Here is a 26689-nt window from a genome sequence, read left to right as displayed (position 1 = left end):
TGGGGTGGAGCTCACTCAGTCTTGCTGTTTCAGTATCTCAGCACAGCTTGACACAGTGACTAGTTTGTGAATACACATTTCATTGAAACGAGTAGACAAGCATATTAAACATAGGCACACCAAAAGTGACACGCTTGACCTAAAGTATATATGCAACCCCCCACACCGTGCAGAGAAGACATTCTCACCGAGTAAATGGGGAACATCTGCCAGATTGACTCTGCTGAGCTGCCTATTGGTATCAGAGATTTGTCATCACATAGACCATGCTCTGTGACAGCAGGGTCACTCCCTGTTGAGGCATTTGGGAGCCTGGACTGCAGCTGTCTGCTCCTGACTTGGGTGCAGGGGACGAGGCCCTCAGCTCCCGAGTGTTGGAACCTCTGCTGTATTTACAGGCTGATGACGAGCTTGGGGTTGAGATGTCTGTGTTTGGTTGCAAGTTTTCTTTTTGTGTTTTGCTTCTTGTGGCTTTGCGCTTGGTGGTGTGTTGGGAGGTGAGGAGGGACTTTCTGAGCAAGAGTTTACATCACACTGACACCCCTGACTGGGTCTCCTGTTTGGAAAGAGGACAGTTGAGGCTCATTATTTGTGGAATTCATATTTACAAGTTCACTGATGATGTCTAAAATCTATTCGTAAACCCCACGTTGTCCTCGCGGGGCTTTTGTGGGTTTTCAGAAGCCTACCCAAGGCAGGGGAGATCCCGAGGCCCTCGATGCCCGTGTCCCAGTGGGGCTGAGCAGGTGAGGCTCTCACGCCATGAACACCTGTCCTCATCCCGACCATTTAGTGCCACATCTCTCACACGTGTGTGTCTTTTGCTGGTGATTTCGCTGTTGACAGCGGGGCTGCCGTGCTGCCTGGTGTTCTGAGTGCAGGAGACTGTCTTGTGCCTTATGGACATTGTTAGAGAAGCTTCGGGTGTGAATTGTAGTGCTGTTGGCCATGAGTTCAAGGTTAACAGATCAATGCCATGCATATATATTTTTTTTTTTTCCTTTTTTTTTTCTTGAGTTGGAGTCTCACTCCGTCACCCACGCTGGGGTGCAGTGACACACTCATGGCCATCCCGGTGTTGACCTGCTGGGCTCTGGCGATCTTTCTGCTTCAACCTTCCAAGTAGCCGGAACTATAGGTGCATGCTACCAAACCTGGCTAGTTTTAAAAAAAAATTTATTGTAGAGACGAGGTCTCTCCAAGTTGCCCCGGCTGGTCTCGAACCCGCAGGCTCAGGCAATCCACTCATCCTGGCCTCCCAAAGCGCTGGAATTATAGGCTAAGCCACAGAGCCTGGCCATACTTTTTTTTATTTTAAAGATGTGGGTTACAATTCAAAATTAGGTATACAAATGGTCTTTATGCAGGTACCCTTGCTGATGAGGTGTGCTTCCCCCCCCACCCCGGGCAGTTTCCCACTACCGCCAATCCATTTCTTATAGAATGCTATATATTAAGTAAGGCATCTTTAAACATAAACACTCCTAAGACAAAGTTACGTATCGACAGTTGATGAAAATGTTGAAGAAGAATCTGACCCTATGTTCTCCCAGGAGCTGTGGTTCGGTATTCACTAAATCAGTGTCCACTGAAACATTCTAGAACACAGTCACCACAAATAACAAGAACCTGCTAGGTGTGTGTGAGACAAGATCAAAGCCTTCTCACAAGGGCAGGGCGTGACGGAGCCCAGGCAGCCCTCCCTTCCAGCCTCATGAAATGTGCTCTTTTGTGACCCCTCTCCTTGGCAGGCTACTTTCTGAATTTCCTGGAGCCAGTGAACAATATCACCATCGTCCAAGGCCAGACAGCGACTCTGCACTGCAAGGTGGCGGGAAACCCACCCCCCAACGTGCGGTGGCTGAAGAATGACGCTCCGGTCGTGCAGGAGCCACGCCGGATCATCATACGAAAAACGGAATTCGGTTCTCGACTGAGAATCCAAGACCTGGACACCACAGACACAGGCTACTACCAGTGCGTGGCCTCCAACGGGGTGAAGACCATCACAGCCACTGGAGTCCTGTTTGTGCGGCTGGGTGAGTCGGGGTCGCTGAGCTGGCCGGGTGGCAGCTAGGAACATCCAGTCTGGGCTCAACAGGTCAGTTGACCACTTGAATCTGCACACACGACACTCCAAATGGGAGGAAACCAGTGAACCCTTTCCCTGACCCCCTCCCCACGGTGTCCAAGATCCCAGTTAACTTGCTATGTGTTCGCTTATCGTAAGAGAAATAGACACAGAGGGAGATGGACTGTAGTCCTGGAAGCAGAGGGATTGGACTGTATATCTGGATGCAGTGGGACTGGGTTTTGAACCTTGGACATGGAGGGCGTGGGCTGTGGATCTGGACGTCGAGGGGATGGGCTGGAGACCTGAACACTCAGGGAGTGGGGTCTAGACCTGCACGTAGAGGGAGTGGGCTGTCGACGTGGACACGGAGGGATTGAGATTTAGACCGGGACATGGTGGGAATGGGCTGCAGACCTGGATGTAGAAAGTCACCCCATGCACTCTTGAGCCCAGACGCTGGAGGGGAGGCTACGTTTCAGGTCTGGTGTCCACGGGGCAGCCAGCCCTGGGATGGCCGGGGCCCAGGCGGGTCCTTCAGCACCTCTGCCGTGATCTGAACCCTGGTTTGGCTGGGGTGTGGAGAGGGCAGAGCGTCGTCACCGTTCTGAGCTTCTGTGCACGTCACGCCTGGTGAAAGGATTAGATGGCAGGCAGGAACGTGTCCCCTGCCTCCCAGGTGTGAGACGGTCACAGGCAAGGCACAGCTCGGCCATGTCACCCAAGCCCACGCTGTTCTGTCACAAGCAGTAAAGCAGCTTTTGTGTGTAAACATTAAAGGAGAAGAGAGAGAAAAGACAGCAAAGACTCCGAAAATATCCCTGGAAGTATCCGCAGAGACAAAGCGCCCTTTCCTTTCTTGTGGTTTCCGGCATCGCTGGCATGAAGTCACAGGCTGGCGGAGGCCTGGCTGGGGACAGCTGGCGACAGCATGCCTGCTGGGCTTTTGCTATGTTTGCCGCTGGCTTGATTTGAAAAGTTGTTATTCCAAATCATGAAGCATTAATCACTTGTCTTTTCGTTTTCTCTCTTCAGGTCCAACACACAGCCCCAACCATAACTTCCAGTAAGTATCTGTTTTCTCAGACCATGTTCTGATGCTCTGAGGGTTTTCGTTATGTAAGTAAGAATCCAAGTTTTAAGTCCTGCCAACGCTTGTCTTTGCTGAATTTTCTAGAGTTGGCTGGGCTTCACACAGGGATGAGTGTGCTGTTTGGCGTTGGGAAACGTTTATATTTTCCATGTTTCCTGTAAAGAGAAAATGCCCTAAAAACAGAAAGTATTCATTTCTTCAGCGATGATGGCCTCACCCAGGGCAACTTGGAGGGGTTCACACATGCAGGCCAGGTTGCCAGGACCACCAGGAAGGACCTGGCTCCCTAGGCATCTGGAGACAGGAGCTGGTTCTCACTCTGAAGTGCCGGTAGTTTCTGCAGTTAGCAAGTATGTGCCACAAGCCCTGGGCTACCCTTCGAGGCGGTCTCAAGTCCCCCTTCCAGTGGCCACACGGTGCTCACAGCCAGGCTTACACACCTCAGCAAGCTGCTATTAGTGTCTAGCTTTAAGTGGGGCCCTTGATTCCCAGGTCAAGGTCATCCACGGCAGCTGGGCTCTCTTGGGAGATTCTGTGCTGCAAACATCCTGACATCATAGACTTGGGGTAGCACTTGTGCCATGGCCATGTGTGAGGTGAGCAGTGACCAAAATGTTCCCAAGTCTCTGCGTGCCCAGTGGCCACGATGCTTCCCTCCCACAGGCTCTGGACAGCCACATGGATACTGCACAGCTGGCCCATTGTGCAGGGTGGGCTGAGTCCTGTCTCCCTGTATTCTGTGGCATTGCCCACCGTGACATGCTGCCACGCATTTGGGGTGGCGAGGCTGGCACCCTCCAGGGGATGTGGACCTGACTGCAGAAGCAGGTTTTGAGGAGATTTCTGTGCTGAACAGCGGCATGTCCATGGAGTGAGGAAAGAAAGAGACCACATCACAGGCTTGTGCATGGGCCTGGGAGAAGGCACATGTCATTCAAACATAGGATTATTTGTTCTCTTGATTTTTTTTTTTTTTTTTTAATCGTAGGGACGAGGTCTCGCCAAGTTGCCCGGGTGGTTCTCGAATCTGCGGGCTCTGGCAATCCACTCACCTCGGCCTCCCAAAGTGCTGGGATTACAGGCTGAGCCACTGAGCCCGGCCTGTTCTCTTGATTTTATATTTGTGTATTTTGTAGATATATGGTGTTATAATATACTTACATATACTGCACATAACTTTTATATGAGATAACTATGTAGTATAAAATATGGAAGTATATGACATAATTATAGAACTATAATTTCTTGGATAAATATTAAAACTTTTGCATATATTTATATAACAAATTATACATTTATGTAATTCAAGATTTATATAAAAGGTCTCACACTCATTTGACGTTGACAACGTCTCATGTAAGTTGTGAGTTAAGTCAACACATTCATGTAAGTGGCCCAGGCAGTGTGAACAGTGGAAGTCCTGCCTGACCTCCGTCCTTGTCAGGAAGGTGAACCATCCAGGGGCTTCCTCGGCATACAGGCCATGCGTGTCTCCAGGTAAACACATCTTCTCACTTTTATTCCTTTTTCTACATAAATGATGTTGTGCCTGACCTGTTTAATTAATAGTGCTAATACTGATTTTTCCATGTCCGTGTACTTGAACTTCCCTGAGGTTTTTTCGCCTCTCTTGGATTCGTGCCCAGGGCACGTGACCGTGATGGGGTTCCCCCGGCTCAGATGCAGCCTCCTCAGCCTGGTCACCACAGTGACTCCTGTCCTGTCTCCTTGGCCTCCTTCCACCCATTTTCTCTTCATCAATTGCTGCTTCATATTCTTTGCCCATTTTCCCCTCTATGTCGTTTGTTTTATAGTGATATTCACAATTACTTATGACAGGGAGCCCCCTAAAACCTAGAATTATGTTTTGGAGAGCAGGCAACTTGTATTGCAGGCTTTCCCCCCAGGAGCCCGTCGGCATCAGTGGGCCAGCTGGCGTTGTTGTGAGAGGCTGTGTTCAGCATCAGTGAATTTTTTTTGGAGATTCTTTCTACGCCCATTTCATGATGGGTGACTTATGAGAGAGCACCTGCCCAAGCTGTGCTGAGTGTTCAGCAGTTTTTGACCAAAATCGACCTGACCCCTGTACCTCACCCTCCCTATTCACTCAGTCTCACCCCAAGTTAATTTTTGTTGTTGTTTTTTCCCTGGATTTAAAACGTCTTCAAGGGGAAATGTTTGCTGATGTGAAAGAAGTGAAACCAAAAGTGACACAAGCACTAAAAGGCATTAAAATGGATAAGTTCACAAACTCTTTTAAGCAGTAGAAAACACATACACAAGGTATACTGCATCAAACAAAGAGTACTTACTTTGAAGGTGACCAAAATTTAGACATGTAAGAAAAATACACAATTTTTTATAAATAAATTTCAGCTTTTTTGCATCCCCTCATATGTCTCATTTCTTGGTCTTATGGAAAATTAAAATTTCTGTTATTTGTTAATAAGCATGGGTTTTTCATGTTTTGCCTTCTTGAAGGCCTTAATTTCCTTGAAAAACTCTGATGGTATTTTGCTTGAAATCACAATGAATTTTTATTTTGTGAGAATTAAGATCTACATTGAAGTTTTCCATCAAGTACCCCTTTCTTGGTGTTGTAAGGCATTCTTTTTTTCTTCGCATTTTATTACGAAAAATTTCAAACATTTAGAAAAGTAGAAGAAATTTTAAAATGAACACCCACAGACCTATCTGCCAGATGATAACTTATATTTTACTGTGCTAGCTCTGTGACATATCTTTCCATCTGTCCCTCCATCGATCCATTGTTCTTAGTTTTTATTCCTTTTAAGGAACAGATATCTGTAAAGTTCATTCTGAAGTACTTCAGCATGAATCTCAGTAGCAAGAGTTCGGTATCTGTTTACTATTCTTGTTTCTTCTTTCTGAGTTAAAATTTACACGCAATGAAATGCACACATTAAGTAGACCACTAATAAGATCCAACTAATGCATAAATCTCTGCAGTCCACACACCCTGTCCGGGCACAGAACACGCATCATGCTAGAAAGTTCATTCCTAGAATGTCCTAGTCAGTGTGCCTGCTCCAGAGGCACCTGCCGTTCTGATTTTTTTTCCTACTGTTCTAGAACTAAATCTATTGTATTTTTTTTTTTTTTTAGCTGTTCTAGAACTAAATAGAAATGGAATCCTACAATGTATAGCTGCTTAGGCCTGGCTTCCTTCTCTTAGCTTAATGCTTTTGAGACTCATCTGTGCATATCTGTGTGATAGGTTGTTTCTGTTTGTTACTGGATTGTATTCCACCAGGTGAACATGCTCATTGGTCCATCCTGTTGACCTAAGCAGACTCCAGCTTTGACAGTTGTGAATAGAGTGGCTGGGACATCGTCATGCAGCTGTTTGTGGACAAATACTTTCATTTCTGTTAGTGTTACCTAGGAGTGGAGTTGCTTGTCGTGTGGTTTGTGGGCTTAGTTTCACAAGAAGCTCAAAGACCTTTTTCCTAAAGTCCTTGTGCCACTCTGCATTCCCATCCACAGCAAAGGAGAGCTCTGACCACTCCACACACCTGCCAACATTTGGTGTGGTCAGTCCTTTTGAGCGTAGCTATTCTGGTGTATGTTATGATCCAAGGGATCTTTGATATCATTCCAACTTCTTGAAAAAAGTAATTTTTATTAGTCATTTAAAATTTTTCAAATAGAGGTATTTGAGACCATAAAGTTTCCTCTGAATATCATTTTGGCTATGTTGCCACTCCATTCCCCTGGCATTTAGGCTTTTAGGGTTAGTTACTGTTTTCTGATCTTTATTGCATGATATAGTGAATTTGGGCTCTTTATATTTTACTCTCGACAGTTTATTGTAATTTTCCATGTGGCAAATTAGACTTGGGCGATTTTTTTTTTTTTTTACTATTTTCTGTTGTTTCAAAAACTAAGCGTGTTCTGATGGGAGCTACCCATTTCTTGATTCACACATGAGATTGAGTACGTAAATGTGTGACTAAATGTTGGTGAGGAGAGTTTTCCAGGTTGAACATCTGTGTGAATAAATACATGTAAGTTAAATTCATTTTAACTAATAGGCAGCATTCCACTCCGTGAGTCAATGCCACTTTAATGGCACATTGCCTGTTGAGCGGAGGATCGTCCCCTTTGCTGACAGAGGCTGCCTCAGTCCCGTGTCTGCTTGTCACTGTGGCGAGAGTCTTCCAGGGACAGAGCTAGCAGTGGAATTGCAAGGTGTGCCCCTTCCATCTCTCCCGAGCTTGGCCGGACTGCCCTGCGGTGGCTAGGGAATCAGAGTCTTGTCTGCCACGCCCGAGTTATTTCCTCATGTTTTCTAGAACATGGTGTTATCATAACTTATGGTTTTGCCAGTGTATTGCCTGTCAAACACTAATTTATTAGATTTCACCAGTAAATAGTGAGGTTGAACATCATTTTGTTGGTTTAAATAGCCTTTGAGTTGCCTGTTCATCTACAGCCTATCCTCATTATTGGCAAATTCCATATTTGCAAATTTGCTTATTCACTAAAATTTGTTTGTGATCCCAAAATCAACACGGTTCTCACGGTCATCACAGATGTGCACAAGATGTTGAAAATTTGAGTTGTTTGACACACAAGTTCCCAGCTGAGGTTCCATAAGCAGCACTCTGCCTTCTTGTGTTAGTCCTCATACTGTAAAAAAAGTGTCCTTTCTGTTGGTTTAGTGTCATGTTTTTCATATCTCTGTGCTTTTCATTAATGAGTTTGCTGTTTACAATTAAGCGTAATGCTGTCTGGAGTCCTAAGGACAGGAGACTGTGATGTCTCATGGGGAGACTACGTGTGTTAGAGAAGCTTTGATCAGGCATGAGTTATATTTAATGCTGTTGGCTGAAAGTTCAAGGTGAACGAATCAATAATATATATTAAATAAGGCGTCTTTAAACAGAAACACACATAAGCCAAGGTTATATATTGCTTAGTTGAAGAAAATGTTGTGACCAGAGGCTCACAGCAAACTATCTCTGTACCGTCCTTCAAGAGCAATTTGAGTATATTAACTCAATGTTTGTTCATTTGGTTCTTGTGGTAACATTACAGAAAATAACTACCACAAATAACCAAAGTAGACTGTACATTGTCCATTTTTCTATTAGGATATTTGTCTTTCTGTTATTGCTTTGCAAGAGTTTTTTAAAACTTCTAGATATACTCTCTTACAGTTTTTACTCCATCTGGAATTGATTTTTATGCGGATATAAGCTAGTATTCTACTGAAATATTTTCTGTGACAGCCTAGTGCCTTGACACCATCTAGTGAATGGCCCCATATGTAATCATTAAATGTAATATCACCTCTGCCCTGTGGGAAATTCCTATATATGTGGATTTGCTTCTAGGTTCTCTCTTTTGTTCCAATAGCTTCCATTCCTGGACTAATTCCACAGTGTTCAGCTTTTTAATGTATCTATCTTGCCATATGTAGGAGAAGACCCTCTCACCTCCTGCTGTGGGTTGAATTGTGTCTTCCCCCAAATTCCATGTGTTGAAGTCCCAAGCCAATGCAACTATAGTGAACTAGGGCCTTTAAGAAGTTGATTATTGTTAAATGAGATCATAAAGGTGAAGCCCTGATACAACAGAAAGGTATGCTAATAAAAGAGGATAAGACATCAGAGCATCAGAGAGCTGTTTCTCCACCATGTGAGGACTCAGAGAGAAGCTGGTTGCCTGTAGGTAGGCAGAAAGCCCCTAAAAAGGGCCAAATTGGCTGGCACCTTGATCTTGGACTTCTAGCTTCCAGAAGTGTAAGAAAATATATTTTTGTTGTTTAAGCCCTCAGACAATGCTATTTGTTATGGCAGTCTGAGATGGCTAATACCTTATTACTAGACTACTTTTCTAAATTATTTTGACTGACATTTGCCTTTTACTCTTTCATGTGAATTTTATGCTTATATTTTTCATTGGAATTGCATTGAAGTTTGACTGATTATGAGAGAACTGATGATGTTTCTAGTTTGTGGTTTGCTATTTCTTTAAGTTTTCTGTGCCCTTTTCAATAAAGTTTTGTAATTATTATCATGAAAATCTGGCATATTCTTTTCTTACATGTTTCCATGTAGTTATATTTAATGCTGTTGGCTGAAAGTTCAAGGTGAATGAATCAATAATATATACTAAATAAGGCGATAATGTTTTCTTTCCTTCCCAAATTTTATTTTCAAAATTTGTGTTGATGATGGTTGAGAAAGGCAGTGAATTTTAGATTTCAGTCTTGCACCCAACCATATTGTTGAAGTTTTTCAATTGATTAGTTTATTCTGCAGATCTTTTGGATTTTTTTTTCTGCAGATGAAATAGCCTCTTCTACAAATAATAAGTTTACTCTTTTCTGTTCTTGTCTTATTCTGCTGGCCTAGGACTTCTGGCCTCATGTGGAATCATATATTCTTCTACTCCTCACCTGTTCCATGATCTTTACTGCTCCTTCCTCCCATTCATGTCTTCTGTTTTCCTCCTGTTCCATGTCTTCATTTATTGCTCTTCTGTTCTATGTCTTCTCCTGTTCCCCTCTTGTTCCATGTCTTCATCTGTTCCCCGCCCCATTCTAATGTCTTCTCTCCTCCCCCACACCCATTCCATGTCTTCTGTTCCCCTCCTGTCCGTTTCTACTCTCATTCCTTTCCTGTTCCATGTCTTCTGTTCCTCTCCTTCTCACTTTCCTCTCCTATCCCATGTCTTCTCCTGTTCTCCTCCTGTTCCCTATCTTCTCCTGTCTCTCTACTATTTCATGTCTTCTGTTCCATGTCTCATCCTGTTCCTACCCTGTTTTATGTCTTCTTCTATTCCACACCCCACTCCATGTCTTCTCCTATTCCTCTCCTGTCCACGTCTTCTGTTCCTTCCTGTATATGTCTTTTCCTGATCATCTCCTGTTCCATGTCTTCTCCTGTTTCTCTCCTGTTCCATGTCATCTGTTCCATGTTTTCTCCTGTTCCATATCTTTTCCTGTCTTTCTCCTATTCATAGTTTAAACATTTATTGTCACTAACAATGGGTAGCCTGACCTTTTGCAGCCAGTTTTTCAGAAACAAAGGAGACTGTGCAGCTTTTTCCTTTCACATATTAATAATTAGTTATGTAATATAGTCCCTGTTGTGGAATAACTTAACAGTTCTGAACTGAAGCCACATAGTCAGCGTGAAGGATTTTTTTTTTTAAATAGGAGTTTCACTCTGGCTGGAGGGTGACAGCCAGGCTAGAGGGTGACAGCCAGGCTGGAGGGTGACAACTCAGACGTTCCCAGCCACCATAACCTCGACCTGCTGGGCGCAGGCAATCCTTCTACTTCAGCCTTCTAAGTAGCAGGAACTACAGACACATGCCACCACACCCAGCTAATTTTTTGATTTATCGTAGAGATGGGGTATCACCAAGTTGCCCAGGCTGATCTCGAGCCCATGGGCTCAGGCAGTCTTCTCACCTTGGCCTTCCAAAGTGCTGGCATTATAGGCATGAGCCACTGCGCCTGGCCTTGAATGATTTTTTTAATGTGCTGCTGTATCGGTCTGCTGGCTTTGTGTTGACAGAAGACTCTTTTAAAGTTAATTGTTTTTAAAATTGACAATAACAGTTATATGTATGTAGGTATACAACATGTTTTGAAATATGTACACATTGTGGATTGGCTAAATCGAACGAATTGACTTATGCATTACCTCACCTACTCATCACTTTTTTGTGGTTAGAACACAAAATCTTTTTAGCAAATTTCAAGTATATAATATATTGTTATTACCTCTAGTCACCATGTTGTACCATAAATCTCTGGAACTTATTCCATCTTCTAACTGAAATTTTGTGTTCTTTGACCCACATCTCCCTGGTCCCCCCAGCTCCAGCCTCTGGTCACCACCATTGTGCTTTTGTCCGATGACTTGGTCACAATAGGACGTTCTTTGTCTTTGTAGTCCAGGCACCAAGACGGTCATCTTTCTGTGACTGTTTCCTTTCTCAGCCTGATTGGGTTCAGTAGGCTGACCCTTCCCCAGTCCCTCTGTAATGATGTGTTCCTGATATCCAAGAGATAAGCAGAACCGAGAAAAAAAGAGAATTGGTGAGCTCAGAACAAGGAGACATGCATTCTCTGTGTTGGTTCCTGGAATGATCAGTTTATCCTATTCAGCAACTGCACTCTGGGGCCACTTCCTTGGAAAACGCACCACAGTTCGTGTTCTTTCCTTGTTTGGTCAAGAGGGGTGCCCTTCATGTAAATGGAGCATTGAGATGGTAAACGATCATGTCGCCTTGGCTTAGCCCATGTGTGGTGTGCCAGGACTTCCCAGTGAACTGTCATCACAGAGCCACTCTTATCCCCACCTCTGCACTGCCATTGACTCTGAACCATGGACTGTAATGGTGACCACAGACTCACCCCTCCACTTGTGGCTCTTCCGGGTGCTTTCCTCTGCCGTGCCCACGTGCTGGTGCTGCTGTATGTTGGATCTCAGCCCCTGTGTGTTGAGGGAGGTGGGGCTGGATATCCACGGAGGTGAAGGGATTTACTGCCATGCAGTCACTGCTTTTCCTCCCACCCCGGTTAAGTCAGGATGAACAGGGTGTGTGCATGGAGCTTGAAGAAAAGGGTGGCGCTTCAGAGGCCAGGGTCTGCCAGCTCCCCAGGGAGCCGTGTGGGTGATGCCAAGGGCTTATTGCTGGGCTCCATCTGACATCTCTGCATGGGTTTTGCTTTTGTCTGCTCTTTTGAAAAGTTCGTTTTCGCAGTGACAGGCCCAGACATAGACCCTGCCTGCGCGATGGGGTAGGGTGGGGGGGAGATTAGTGCTCCCATGCAGTTGTTGTAGGCCCACCCCAAGACCCACAAGTGTGTGCTCTCATAGTGTGCCTCATAGGCACACCTGCTTGAAGCAGCGTGTTGTGCTTTGGGACAACTAAAAGCTGTGTTCGTGATTGGCCTCTGGGAAAGCACCTTCCTTGGGGCATGTTCCTGTTGCTTTTATCTGTAACAAACATCGAGTAATTCCAGGACCAGCCCTCCTGCATCTAGGCGCTTGTGACCCGGGACCTCCATTTCCGTGGGCTCCTCATCTCCCGTCTCCAGACCCACGAGTCCACCACAGGGTGCTCCTCTCCCTGCGTCTGACTCAGAGGCTTGGTATGTCTGAGCAGAACTCTGCCAGCTGCCACCGCAAGTTTCTTCCATTGCTGTTGGGGGGGAATTGTCACAAGTCTAGTTCAAACTTTGTCCTAATTACAGGAAGCACAGCACTATAAAATAAAAAGGAAACTGTCCGCAAACAAGCCAGTAATTACCAGTGCCTTCAGGAGAAGCCAGGCTGCCTTGTGGCTGATGTCAGCTCAGGCAAAGGTTCGCATTTGGCCTTTGACGTCAAGGCTGCTAAACCCCCAGCCTAACCAAGGTCAGCTCCATTCAAACGGGGCTTCAAGGAGGAGGGAAGCCAACCTTGTATTTTTCCCTCATCTTGTTATGGTATGTTCTGTTTTCTAGAACATGCAACGCTCCTTAAATTTCATAGTGTGGAACTTAAATAAAAGGTGGAAACTGAATTCATTTCAGGTTCTGTGATACAAGCAATAGGTGACTAGAGTCATCAGTAGGGTAATTAGAGAATACATACACCTCCCAACTCAGACTGTATAATGACACAAGTCAAGATATTTTCCCTTTAGTGACATTGTTGACGCATACATGGTGGCACTCAGTCCTGGTTTCACCTGAGCCCACAGATCCCCCATTCCAGCTCTTCTTCCATGTTAAACACAGAGAGAGCATTCTGCGCACCAACTTCCAGAGCCACCTGAGGAAGTACCGGCCTTCCAAAAGGGAAGTGTTCAGTGTCCTTGGGGGCCCAGCCATCCGAACAGTATAGAAGAGAATAATGTCCCCATGAACTGGTACCACGGAACCACTGCTTTCTCCACCTCTGGCTGCCCTGCGTGACCTTGGCCTTAGAGGTGACTGTGGCAAAAACTAGTATTTCTAAGATTCTACCCATTTGGATATTTATGACATCAGCATTGGCGTTGGATGTGTATGGTTGAGTCAGGTGGACATTTTTGCACATCTAATATGACATCAGTATATCGAATGTTAGGATTATTTTATTTTGGAAGTAGAGAGTAATGCATAGTGTCTAATGTTCAAGGAAATCATTCTTTAATTTGTTGAACAAATTTCTGCAGAGGACCAACTATGTGCCAGATTCTGTCCATTTCTGCAGTACTGGGAGTTTTTTAAACTCTTGATTTTGAAATAATTTTAAGCTTACCGAAAAGTTGCAAGACTAATAATGATAGTTTGTTTGCCCATGTCTCTTTACCTGGGTTCACTGATTTTTGATTATTTTGCCAGGTTTGACGGCTCATTCCCTCTCTGCATGTTTGTAACTCTTGTTTTTCCCTAACCACTTTGAGCAGATTCCATTTGTCACACCCCTTTGCCTTTTCATACTTGCATTGCCTAAGATCAAGAATATTTTCTCATGTAACAGCAGCTTCAAATTCACCATATATGTGTCTGAATTGCCATTCTGATTCCACTTTCTTTAATTATTCCAGAAATATACTTTAGATTTTTTTCCCCCTGGAACAGCATCCTAACCACGGTAGTCAATACAGGGAAGTTATTGTATAGAATGTCTCCAAATTCGTGATCAGATTCCTGCTTTGCATTTTTGACAGAAGTAGTCTGTTAGTTTCCTTCTTAGGATATCACATCTGGAGATAAGTGATGTCAGTTTACCCCTTATCAGTGGGGTTAATTTTACTCACTTGAGTAAGACCCATCTTCTCATAACATAGTTATTTTTTCTTTTTCACTTAAAAGTAATTTAGGCCAAGCACCGTGGCTCACTCCTGCAATCCCAGTACTTTGGGAGGCTTGAGATGGGAGGATTATTTGAGCTTGGGAAACATGATAATACCTCATTTCTACAAAAAATACAAATAAAAACTAGCAAGGCATGGTTGTACATACCCGTAGTCCCAGCTGCTCAGGAGGCTGAGGCAGAAGGATCGCCTGAGCCCAGGAGTTTCAGGGTGCAGTTAGCTGTGACCGTGCCACTGCACTCCAGCATGCACGACAGAATGAGACCCTGACTCAAAAAAAAAAGGTAATTTATAGAAAAGTTCTTTTTGATGGGCTGGTATTGCACTTTGGGAGGATTGTCCTGGCACTGCCGAGTGTGCCCATCCGTGGTGTGGTGTGTCCTCCCATTCATCCAGATCTTTCCTTTGTCTCTGTAATGTTTTGAAGTTTCAAGTGTGAATGTCTTGGACATCTTTACTTCAGCTTATTCCTAAGTATTTTGACCGTTTCAGATGTAGGCATAGTGGCATTCAGTTAAACTCAGTTGGTCCATTATGCTTTTTTTTGAGTTGGAGTCTCACTCCATTGCTCAGACTGGAGTGCAGTGGCACACTCATGGCCACCCCAGCGTCGACCTTCTGAGCTCTGGCAATCCTTCTGCCTCAGCCTTCCAAGTAGCTGGAACTACAGGTGTGTGCTACCACACCCGGCCAATTTTTGATTTATTGTAGAGACCAGGTCTCGCCAGATTGCTCAGGCTGGTCTTGAACCTGCGGGCTCAGGCAATCCACTCACCTTTCCTCCCAAAGTGCTGGGATTACAGGTTAAGCCACCAAGCCGGGCCCATTATGCTTTTTAAAAAAATCATCTGTGTTTATTTTGCTGGATTCAGTTTGTTGGAGTTTTAAGGAGGACGTTGCCTCTTTGGTCATGAGGCATACTGGTCTGTAAGGTTCTTGTGACATGACGTCCTTGTTACATATTTGTCCCAGAGTTGTGCTGGCCTCATAAAATGAATTAGAAACTGTCTCTCACGCCTTTAATTTCTGTCAGAGTTTGTGTGAAATTCCTGATGTTTCTTTGTTTTTTTTTTTTTTTCATTAATCAGTATTTTTTATTATGGTTTTGTGGGGTACAGTTAAGGGTTAGGTGTACAATTACGTTTCATTCAGGCACCCTGTAGATAAGAAGTGTTTTCCCATCCCCCGACAGATATTTGCTACTGTTAATCCCATCCCCCTCCCCCCCATAGTTTCCCAGTACCATCAGTCATTTTCTTATAGTATTGCATTGGATGTTCAGGGTCCATTATATGAGTGAGAACATGTGATATTCGGATTTTTGTTTTTGTGAGATGTTTCTTTCTTAAGTGTTTGACAGAATTCAGCAGTTTCTATGATTTGGGTTGGAGTTTTAATTGTGGGAAGGTTTTTTTAAATTACAACTTCAAGTTCCTTGAGAGGTTTAAGGCTATTCTGAGATTTTCTATTTGTGCTAATTTTGTTTTGTGTTTTTCAAGGAATTTGTCATTTTCTCTTAGCCATTGAATCAATGTTCACATATTCATAATATTTTTTATTATCTTTTAACATCTGCGGAGTCTTTGGTGATGTCCCTTGTACATAACCGATATTGATAATATGTGTATTCTAGCTTTCTTAAACAGCTTTTCTATGTGGTAGCAATTATGTTGATGTTTTTTTGAAGAACCAACTTTTGGTTTTATTTATTTCCTATTGTTTGTTTTCTAGTTTATTAATTTCTGCTCTTTAGTGTTTTCTTATTGCTTTAGGTTTAATTTGCCCTTCTTTTTCTAACTTCTTAAGGTGTAAACATTATCTCATTTAAACACTTAAAGCGACAGTTTCCTCTCTAATTACAACTTTTAGCTACATTCCACATATTTTTTGGCACTCTGTGTTTTGTTGTTCACGTTTTATATTTTTGTGTTAAATTTTACAAGCCACTTAATTTACCTTGCGTTTTCTTCCTGGGCCCGTAGGTTATTCAGAAGTGTACTCTTTAATTTCCAAGTATTTGGTTATGGGTTTCTAATTTAGTCCCGTGTGATCAGAGATTTATGGTTTTATTTCTTCTAAACCTGTTGGGCGTTACTTCATGGCCAGGCACGTGGTTGTCAGGGTGAACCTTCCGTGTGCACTGAAAGGCTTGTGCTGTGCTCTCACTGAGTGTGTTCTGCAGATGTCTCCTGGGTTAAGGTGGAAGTCAGTGTTGGGATTACAGGCTTGGGCCACCACACCTGGCCAGATCTGTTGTTTTAAAGGTTCTTTTGGTGAGTGCCGGCGTTTGGGGCTGATAGTTCACATTCTCTCAGCAGAGGTGATAAAGCCCCTTCCCCTGCCTTGATTGTGCGTGTGGTGATGAGGCCCGAGTCATCAGCCCTCATGTCTCCCCTCTCCTGTTGTCCTAGATTTCGACAGGCTGACTGTGATATGTGTAGCTGTGTCTTCTTTTGTGTTTACCCTGTTTGGGTTTGACTGACATTTTAAACATTGGGTGCGCTTTGGACAGCATTTCTTCTTTTTATTTTTTATTTTTTTTTTTTGAGTTGGAGCCTCACTCTGTCACCCAGACTGGAGTGCAGTGGCCGCTCCCGGCCACCGCAGCCTCGACCCGCTGGGCTCCGGCGATCCTTCCGCCTCAGCCTTCCAAGTAGCCGGAACTACAGGTGCGCGCTACCACCCCCGGCTCATTTTTTTTTTTATTGTAGAGATGAGGTCTCGCCAAGTTGCCCAGGCGGGTCTCGAACCCGCGGGCTCAGGCAATCCACTCACCTTGGCCTCCCAAAGTGCTGGGATCGCAGGCTGAGCCACCAAGCCCGGCCTGGACAGCATTTCTTTAAACATTTTTACCACCCCTATCCTCCTGTGATATTGCTTGCCAATAAGTTCCTTTCTAACAGGTCACTGAGGCTCTGTTAACTTTTAGTGAATCTTTTTGTTTCTTGTCTTCCCTTTGGAAATTTCTATGGACCTGTCTTCAAGTTTATAGGTTTCTTCTTCTGTTTTACACAGTCAGTTGCAAATACAGCTTTTTTTTTTTTTTTTGAGTTGGAGTCTCACTTTGTCACCCAGACTGGAGTGCAGGGGCTGCTCCCGGCCACTGCAGCCTCGACCTGCTGGGCTCTGGCGATCCTTCCGCCTCAGCCTTCCAAATAGCTGGAACTACAGGCACACACTACCACGCCTGGCTAATTTTTTATTTCTATTGTAGAGATGAGGTCTCACCAAGTTGCCCAGGCGGGTCTCGAACCCGAGGGCTCAGGCAATCCACTCACCTCAGTCTCCCAAAGAGCTGGGATTACAGGCTGAGCCACTGAGCCCGGCAGCTATGTTTCACTTAATGAAGAGGATACGTTCTTAAAAATGTGTCATTAGGCAATTCTGTTGTTCTGTGAACATCAGAGTCAATCACCAAACCTGGAGGACACAGCCTACTGCACACCTCAGTGAGTCACACACACCTGGAGGACACAGGTGCTGCACACCTAAGTGAGTCACACCTGGAGGGCCCGGCCTGCTGCACAGCCTGTGACCCCGCTGAATGCTGTAGGCAGTTGTAGCACAACGGTAATAAGTATTTGTGCATCTAAACATATCCTAACATAGAAATAGTACAGAAGAAATATGGTATATGGGGTTTTTTTTTGTTTTTTTTTGTTTTTTTTTGAGTCGGAGTCTCACTCTGTTGCCCAGACTGGAGTGCAGTGGCCGCTCCCAGCCACCGCAGCCTTGACCCCCTGGGCTCCGGCGATCCTTCCGCCTCAGCCTTCCGAGTAGCCGGAATTACAGGCATGTGCCACCACGCCCAGCTGATTTTTTGATTTATTGTAGAGATGAGGTCTCGCTGCCCAGGCGGGTCTCGAGCCCGCGGGCTCAGGCCATCCACTCACCTCAGCCTTCCAAAGGCGCGGGATTACAGGCTGAGCCACCGAGCCCGGCTGGTATATGGGTTTTTAAATGGTTCACCTGCATAGGGCATTTACATGAATGGAGCTTGCGGGACTGGAACTCTGGTGAGTCGGTGAGTGATGGTGGTCTGTGCACCACTGGATGTTTAGAATGCACTAAGTTTCTAAAAACTTGAGAAGTTGCGCCATCGCATTGGGACAACTATGACTTCATAGGCGACAGGGATGGTCCAGCTCTGTTATAATCTGACGGGGCCCTGTGGAAGCGTAGTCTGTCCTTGACAGAAAAACAGCTGTGTGGCATGTGATACACCAGTTAGTGGATGCTGTGGTGGATGCTGCGTGCTGCTGCTCTTTTCTGTTCTTCCTTCCCAGTGTCCGTCTCTCCTGAAATCCCTTGTGTCTTCATCAGACCTTCCTCTGAGCTGTGTTTACCACACCTGAACTTAAAGTCTTTGTCTGCTGAGCCTAACAACCGGACCAACTTTGGGCTTGGACTTGGGTTTACCCTCCTGCTTCTTTGTGTGTCTGGTGATTTTTACTGTTCACTGGTCATTGCGGCTTGCACCTGGGCATCGTATTTCTCTGTGATGAGTGTTGAGCTCCGTGGTAGCAGTGCCCTGGATGGCCGTCCGGCCCTCGACGGCTGTGGAGTTCTGTCCCTGCCTGGCGTGGCTAGCTGGGTTTTGGCGCTCTCCCGCTGTCCCCGGGCAGTCACAGACTCGGCTTCCTCTGCGCCACTGGCGGCCCGCGTCCGCCCAGGCCACGCGCTTGTGGTCAGCACAATGCTTATGGGGATGCTCTACTGCCTTTCCACCCAAAAATGGTTTGGGGGAACATGTTAACTCCCTACACAATGTGTGGCGGCACCTGGGTTTTCATTGGTTGCTTTTCACCCTCAAGAGAGCCTCTGCGTCTTTGGTTGCGCATTCATCACTTATGTCCATGAGCCTACCTAAGCCTTTCTTCCCGCTGGGCCTCCTGTCCCCTGTGAGCACCCACCCCTGTCCCGTTGCTCGTGTTGTGGTTACTTGTCCTCACCCCTGCCAGGAGCTCCTTGATGTAGGAGTTTCTTCCTCATCCGTGTGGCATGAGGCTTTGGGTGGCAGCATGAAGTATGGGAGATTTTCAAGGTGCATTTCTATGATGTGTCCGTCTCGCTCACACTGTGAAGGGAATCTTGTAGGCGACCAGCTCCGCCTCGGCCCTTTCCTAGGCCTCCAAGTGGCCCATGTAACAATCTGGCTCTGGTTGTTACTCTTCAGACCTTCCAGATGGCCCAGATCAAGGTAAAAACGATCCCGTTAGAAGCAGAAGGCAGCGCCCACGTGCTCCTCAGACTTCAGAAGCCTGAAGGGTGTCACTGTCCTGCCACTTCTCTGCTGGCATGGGAAGCCCTCGCGACAGGACCACAGATGGGCTATGCTGGCCAAGCTCTCAGCCCCTGGGCTTTGCCCACTTCCACTCTGACCCCTGTGGACACCTGTCCAGCGGCCAGGGCGCAGCCTGAAGCAGGGCGGCCTTCTCCTGGACTGTGCAGTTGAAGAGAACTTGCTCTGCTCTGGGTCAACCCAAGGGACTGACTGAACTTTGTACCCTACAGAGATGGCACTCGTCTGGCTGCATGCCGCCTGGAGACCTTCTGCATGCCGCCTGGAGACCTACATACTGGGGTGTGTCCTGCTCACCCGGGCAAAGGTGGCATTTGCTTACCTGGTGCTGTGGCCTGTGCTACTCAGCAGCCAGCTCCAGCCCAAAGAGGAGAGTGGGCGGGCAGGCTCGTGTTGCTAATATGAGTGCCCACCTGTTTGAACTGCACCTGAGGAACCCTTGGCCCAAAGATGTGGTGGCTGGCAGCCTGTAGAGAGGGACATCCTGATCTTGTTGGCACCAAAATCTCCTTATTTGGTTTGCTGGAGGCTCCAGGTTCTTTTCTTAGAGAAAAGGCTTTCCCTCAGTGCCTGCAAGATCTCCTGTTGGAAGCATTCAGCCTCGGCCATGAACTCAGACAGGGAATGTTAAGTTCATTTGGTTGAGTTGAACACAACCAGATGTTATTTGGGGCCAGTCTAAATGGGTGAAAGACAAGTGATCTTGGGTTTACAGGGTAGGTTCCAGATTTGCTGGAAAACAAGCCACTGACTCACAGGCCTGAGGTGCATACGGGAAGCTTATCCTGGGAGTTCCATCCTCTCCTTCCCCGCAGGGGTGGCTCTGGCATGGCTGCCATGGTCCATGGCCTTGTGGGATGCTTGGAGGGTCCTGAGCGCCACTTTAAAATGCTCCCGGTCCCCGGATGAATATAAATTGCTCTACCAAAAAGACACCTGTACACGCATGTTTATTGCCATACTGGTCACGATAGCAAAAACATGGACCCATCCTGCTGCCCTTTGAAAGCAGACTGGATAAAGAAAATTTGGTACGTATACACGATGGAGTATCACGCAGCCATAAAGAAGACCAAATCATGGACTCTGCCACGACTTGGATGCCGTTGGAGAACATCCTACTATGTGAACTGTCACAGAAACAAAGAATGAATACCGCATGTTCTCATTCATATGCGAGTCCTAAACACTAGTCGCACTAGCACAAGGATGGGGTTGGCAGTCACTGGGCACTGCGGTGAGGGGGAGGGAAATATGAGGGCAGGGGGCTCGTGACAATGCACAGGGTATCTGGCCCACGGCCCGGGAGAGTCAGGGCCAGCTAGAAGCCCGGGCTTCGCCTGCACGTGGCTTTCGTACGTAGTAAGCCCTCACTTGTACCCCACAGCTCTATAATAAATAAATATATTTTAAAAGCAAAGAGCTGGGTGTTGAAATGGCAAAGAACGCGTTGCAATCAGCAGAGCTGTTATAAGTCTTATAAGGCTGCAATCTCTAGAGAGACTCAGGTAATTGGCTTAATACGGCTAACAATGCGAATTCATTTGTTTAAAAAGGATTTTAAAAAATGAAATGCTCCAGATACTTGCAAGGATGGCTTCGCTGGGCTGAAGGCAGATGAACAGGTTCTGTGGGGAAAAGTGGAGCGCGAACTCCCACCCGGGGATTGGGGGTCCGGGGACTGGGGGAGGACCGTGTCCCCTTCCCATCACCGCAGGCTGTCCCTGCAGGGGCGGGGAGAAAGCGCAGCCTGCCCGGGGTCTTCCTCTTCTGACCTCCTGCGCCCGCTACACACGGCCTGTGTGTCACACACACGGGTGTCGTCCTGCGACTTTGAGGGTGCGACTCTGTAGAGTGCCCGCCAGAGCCTGTGGGTAGAGTGGAAGATACATTCGTGTGTTGCTTTTCTCCTTTTCAAGCATCTCTCCTGCGATTCGGTGGTAGAGCACACCTTCTGGGTTACCATCATTTTCAGAAAGCCTCATGTGCAAACAAAGTTTTGTGGTGTGCCTAATGTATCTGACGTAGTTCAAGGGTAAGTCAAAACATGTTTTGTGTGTGCGTGTGTGTGTGCGTGTGTGTGCCCACAAACACATGCCCATTCCTGTGTGCTCCCCAAGGACCAGTTCATCCTTCTTCCAGTCTCCCTTTAAGATGCTGATTTTGTTTGCATTGACAGACCTTGGCTCTTTAGTGCACTTTTGAGCTTACAGAAAAATTGGAACAGAAAGTCCAGTGAGTTACCTCTCACGGTTTCCCCATTATTAGCATCTTGTGTTAGGGTGGTACATTTATTGCCAGTGACAGGCCGATATGGAGATACATTATCATTCAATAAAGTCCGTAGCTTACACTGTGTTTTGCCTTCTGTGGTTTTGACCAATGTGCATTGACACATGTTCACCATGACAGCGTCACACAGTGTAGTTCCCTGGCCATAAACCACCGTGCGCCCCCTGTTCATCTCCCTCTCCCAACCCTGGCATCCACTGATCAGTTTACTGTCTCCAGAGTTTCGCCTCTTCCAGATGTCAGAGTTGGAGTCAAGCCCTACATAGGCCTTTCACGGGGGCCTCGCTCAATTGGTCATATGCATTTGGTTTCTTGACTGCCTTTTTGTGGCATCTTTTTAGCACTGGATGACGTCCTAGTGTCTGGATGCGCCACGGTCTATTTACCCGTCCACCTGCTGAGGGACATCTTAATAGCTTCCCGGTTTTGGCAATTATGAATAAAGCTGCTGTAAACATTTATGTGCAGGACTTTTGGCAGACTTAGGTTTTTCGGATAAGTACCAAATTTTAAAATTGCTGTATTGTAAGATGCTGGATTAAAAAAAAAAGTCTCTGGGCGTTGGGCACCTCCTGGTGTGCTGACAGACTATGTGTGTTTTCACCAGGGACGACTACCATGAGGACGGGTTCTGCCAGCCATACCGGGGCATCGCCTGTGCACGCTTCATTGGGAACCGGACCATTTATGTGGACTCGCTCCAGATGCAGGGGGAGATCGAAAACCGCATCACGGGTAGGAGCCGCAGGCCTTTCTTGAGATCCTCTGTGCACATGTGCGGCCACCTGTGGCCCTGCAGATGGTGGCCTCTGTGTGTTGTATCAGTTAGTGGCACAGACAGTAACTTCCATCTTGCAGTAGGAAATCAGAAATCTCTTTTAAAAATTTTTTTGTAGAGATAAGATCTCACTATGTTGCCCAGGCTGGTCTCAAACTCTTGGCCTCAAATGTTCCTCCCACCTCAGCTTCCTAAGAGCTGGATTACAGGCATAAGCCACCGTGCCTGGCCAGAGAGCTGTTTTAGAGGCAGGTGCAACTGCCAACATGATCTTCCCTGAAATGTTCCCAGCTTTGATGTTGGAATTAGTAAGTTCAGGTTGCTTAGATGATGCTTCGGCACTCAACATGGTCAAATCACATGGGTCTGAAGCACAGTCCTTCCTGGTGGCCAGGGCCTCCCGCCCAGCCAAGCACTCTCGCCCTGCTTGACTTCCCCTCATGTCCTGACCCCTCCACCCGCTCTGAGCCGTGTTGGTCCACAGGATCACAGGCCTGGCTACAGCTGTTGGGGAGAGAGGGCCACTGAGCGTGGATGGTAGGGACGCCATGGTGAGCACAGACTGCGTCTGCCTCAGTTTCCAGAGAGCAGCGCCAGATCTTCAGACACCTGGCGGAGGCTCTGAGAAGGTGGCCTGTTAGAGAGGGAAGCTACTCGTCCTCACCTCTTAGGACTTCACTCCCCTGGCTGGCGGCCCCCAGTGGCCAACGGGAACCCACTGCTCAGTCCCTCTGGGGGAGCCCGTGGGAAGCAAAAGGATGCACTAGACGAGCATCCTGCAGCCCCTTCCTGCCCTGTCTCCACACACGCATCGCTTTCTCCCCGGACTCCACAACACGACCCTTTAAGTGGATGCTCTGCATGGGGGCTCTTGAACCCTCAGCAGGTCGGAACAGAATGGAACTGGGTGACCTCTGGCCCCAGGCTCCTGGGAGAACCTGGTGGAGGGAGGCAGGGCACCCCCGGCACAGGGTGAGAAAGAGGGTCCTTGGCGTCCCTGACATGCCCGTCTAGGTTCAGACCACCCTCAGACCAGAGGGTCTAAGGTCATGGCCCAGGAGGGCCTGCCTGCTGGCATGGGCATAGTCACGAGATGCAGGAACCTGAAGACGCCGTCCGGTCCAGTGGGAGACGGTTCTGAAAATGCTGGAACCTCTCACGGCAAAAGCTTTTTATGCCATTTAAAGCAGAACTTCTCGGACATTTTTGACTTCAACACACGGTAAAAAATGTAGAGTGTACTTCACGCCACGATGTAGTATACACACACAGGTGTGTACACACAGACAGGTATATACAAACAAGTGTGCACACACAATTATACACACAGGTCTGCACATACACAGCTATACAGACACAGACAGGTATACACACAGGTATGCAGAAACAGACAAGAATACACACATAGGCATACATACACACACACAGATACACACACACAGGTATGCATGCACAGGTATTTCACTGGCTGAACTGCTTCCAGAAAATAGCATTCCCCCTTTATAAAAGCAGTACACTGGACTTTTCTCTCCAGCTCTATCAGGAGGAGCCCCCAAGAAACCAAGAATTATCTTTTGGAGGGTGGGCTCCTTGTGGCATTCTCCTCCGGATCAAACAGTCAACCGAAGTTTTTATCCGGAAGTTTTGAGAAAGTTGCGTCACGATTTGTGGAAGAAACATCCCGAGTTGTGGCAAACAAGTGACTGGTTCTTCCACCATGACAACAAACCTGCCCACACCGTGCTGAGTGTTCAGCAGTTTTTGACCAAAAAATGTCATGACCCCTGTGGCCCACTCTCCCTATTCACCGGATCTCACCCCAAGCGACCTTTTTGTGTCTCTCCTGACGAAAACAGTCCTCAAAGGGAAACAATTTGTTAGTTGGAAGAGGTGAAATCCAAATATGGCAGAAGCAAAAAGGCATAAAAATTGACGAGTTCAAAAATTGTTTTGAGCAGTGCAAAAAGCATCTCGATAGGGGTGCTGCATCAAACGGAGAGTGCTTTGAAGGTGACTGAAGTTTAAATGTGTCAGAACAAATACACAATTTTTTATAAACAAATTCCAGCTTTTTGTCCCTCTCCCCCCTTGTATTTCATGAAAGAAAAAGTGAGTTGCAGCCCTTAACAGGTACCGTGTTCCCTGACATCCCCGGTCATCCTGGCCATGTTTTAAGATGCCAACTGCAGACCCCAGAATTGATCTGACACCTCACTGATGAGCAGGTGCTGACTTAAGGCACAGACAGGATTGTCCCTCAGCCATCTTTTCAGGAGCTGTGTAAGGAGTGAAACACTTGGCCGTCCAAGCAGTTTTTAGAGAAGAGTTTAGAATGAGGATTTCTTGGATGGATGGCTTTTTGAAAACGGTACATTTGCAGCTCCTCTCAATGACTGACTTGTGTGTTGGAAAACAAGCCCTGGGTGACGTTCAGGATGAAAACCGGGTGCTGAGGTGTTGGTTCTCCTAGGCCCAGAATCGCGCTTTCAGAAATGGTGACAAGGCCAGGCTCGGTGGCTCAGCCTGTCATCCCAGCACTTTGGGAGGCCGAGACAAGTGGATTGCCCAAGCCCGCGGGTTCAACACCAGCCGGGCGACTTGGCAAGACCTCGTCCCTACAGTAAACCAAAAATTAGCCAGGCGTGGTAGCACGTGCCTGTAGTTCCCACTCCTTGGAAGGCTGAGGCAGAAGGATTGCCGGAGCCCAGCAGGTCAAAGCTGGGGTGGCCATGAGCATGCCACTATGCTCCAGCCTGGGCGACGGAGTGAGATTCCAACTCAGAAAAAAAAAAGAAATGGTGACACCTTCTGAGTGGGAGGAGGAGGAGGGGACATGGTATCATGTCGAGCCCAAGAGAAGGGACAGGTCTGACTTCCCGGGCAGTCTCCACCTGCCTGGAGCAAGGCCAGCACTTGTGACAGCCCTCCCTGGAACGTCACCTCCGTAGTGACAAGACTGAGCCGGGCTCAAGCCTCTGCTCTTCACCACATCCCAGCCATCCCGTGCCCTGACCTCTCAGCCTCTGCTCCTCGGATTCAGTGTCAGCCACGAGGAATCCCAGGGACTGGACGTGACGAGCACTGCTGTGCTCCGGTCCCGGCCACAGCTGTCCCCAGGCCCCTGCCCGTCAGCTGCCGGTGCCTGGGCCTTCAAGCCACGGGCCACGTTGCAGGCTCTGGGTGGACGTTCATCCCCAGGCTGCAGGCTCGACAAGTCGCCCCACGAGGGAAGAAGCAGGCCCAGAGAGGATTAGTGACCATCCCAGAGTAAGCAGACAACCGGGGTCCTCCTGGGTGTCTCCGGGAACCACAGGCAGTGGCCGCGCTACCTGCTGGCCGTGCCCGGCACGGCGGGCACCACGTCCCTCGTGGGCTTTCCTCTGTAGGGAGGACACGGCCTCCGCAGGCTGTGCCAGCCAGGCCACCCCTCCCTAGCTGTCCAGGCTCAGCCTTGTCTGACTGAAGTAAAGTGGGAGGGGGCTCAGGGCCATCCACACCTCCCTCGGAGCCCTGCCTCGACCAGCTGCTCCCTTGCATCAGCCGTCCCGCCGCCCACACCCCGAGCTGGTTCCAGCCCTACTCACTTCACACGCCATCCATGGGCATCTTGCTCCTGAAAAACAGGCCAACTCCCCCTGCCCCATGAGGCTCAGACCCTTCACGTGCTCTAACCCCTTTACACAAAACTCCCCAGATCTGTGATGCTGCTGACCCTACTTTACACGGAGGGCTGGGCCCATCTCCTCCTGGACACCTGTCTCCAGGCCCTGAGGTCCCCTGGCCCGAGTAGGACCCCTCCTAGACACGTCCCCAGGCCTGGGCTCGACCCCTCCTGGACATGTGTCTTCGGGCCCCAAGATCCCCTAGCCCGGGCTCGTCGCCTCCTGCACACGCATCTCCAGACCCTGAGGTCCCCTGGCCCGGGCTTGTCCCCCTCCTGGACACATCTCCAGGCCTCGAGGTCCCCTGGCCCGGGGATCAACCCCTCCTGGACATGTCTCCACGCCCCAAGGTCCCCAGGCCCGGGCCGACCCCTCCTGGACGTGTCTCCAGGACCCCAGGTCGCTTGGCCCGCACCGTCTCCCTGCTGGACACGTGTCCCCTGGCCCGGGCTGGTCCCCCTCCTGGACACGTGTCTCACCCCAGGCCGGCCTGGCCTTCCGCGGCTGCCTCTGGTCCTCTGCTCCCTCACAGCCGGTCCTTGGAAACGACCCTTGCAGGGGCAGTCCGGACCTTCCCGTCCTGGAAGGAGCACCCTGGAAGGAGCCCCGGGCTGGGGGGGGCTGGCGTTCCCCCCTTCCTGCCCCGCCTCTGAGCTGA

At 47.7% G+C, this 26689-nt stretch overlaps 1 protein-coding gene across 1 annotated transcript in view; it reads left to right on the top strand.

Annotated features, from left to right (window-relative positions):
• LOC103258924 (tyrosine-protein kinase transmembrane receptor ROR2) overlaps positions 1–26689 on the top strand; it is a gene marked incomplete at its 3' end in the record, with an annotated part of 43430 nt that overhangs the window by 9995 nt on the left and 6746 nt on the right. The window contains exons 3-8 of the mRNA XM_021711621.1: positions 1752–2039; positions 3107–3137; positions 22199–22326; positions 23384–23493; positions 25410–25636; positions 26064–26155. Of these exons, the coding sequence (XP_021567296.1) occupies positions 1752–2039; positions 3107–3137; positions 22199–22326; positions 23384–23493; positions 25410–25636; positions 26064–26155 (876 nt within the window). The remainder of the gene's footprint in view (positions 1–1751; positions 2040–3106; positions 3138–22198; positions 22327–23383; positions 23494–25409; positions 25637–26063; positions 26156–26689) is intronic.

This window comes from Carlito syrichta, unplaced genomic scaffold (assembly GCF_000164805.1).
Source record: "Carlito syrichta isolate Samal-C Ts95f unplaced genomic scaffold, Tarsius_syrichta-2.0.1 Scaffold302409, whole genome shotgun sequence".
Lineage (NCBI taxonomy): Eukaryota > Metazoa > Chordata > Mammalia > Primates > Tarsiidae > Carlito > Carlito syrichta.
Note: the sequence above shows the minus strand (reverse complement) of the source record. Positions and strands in the feature narration are given on the sequence as shown.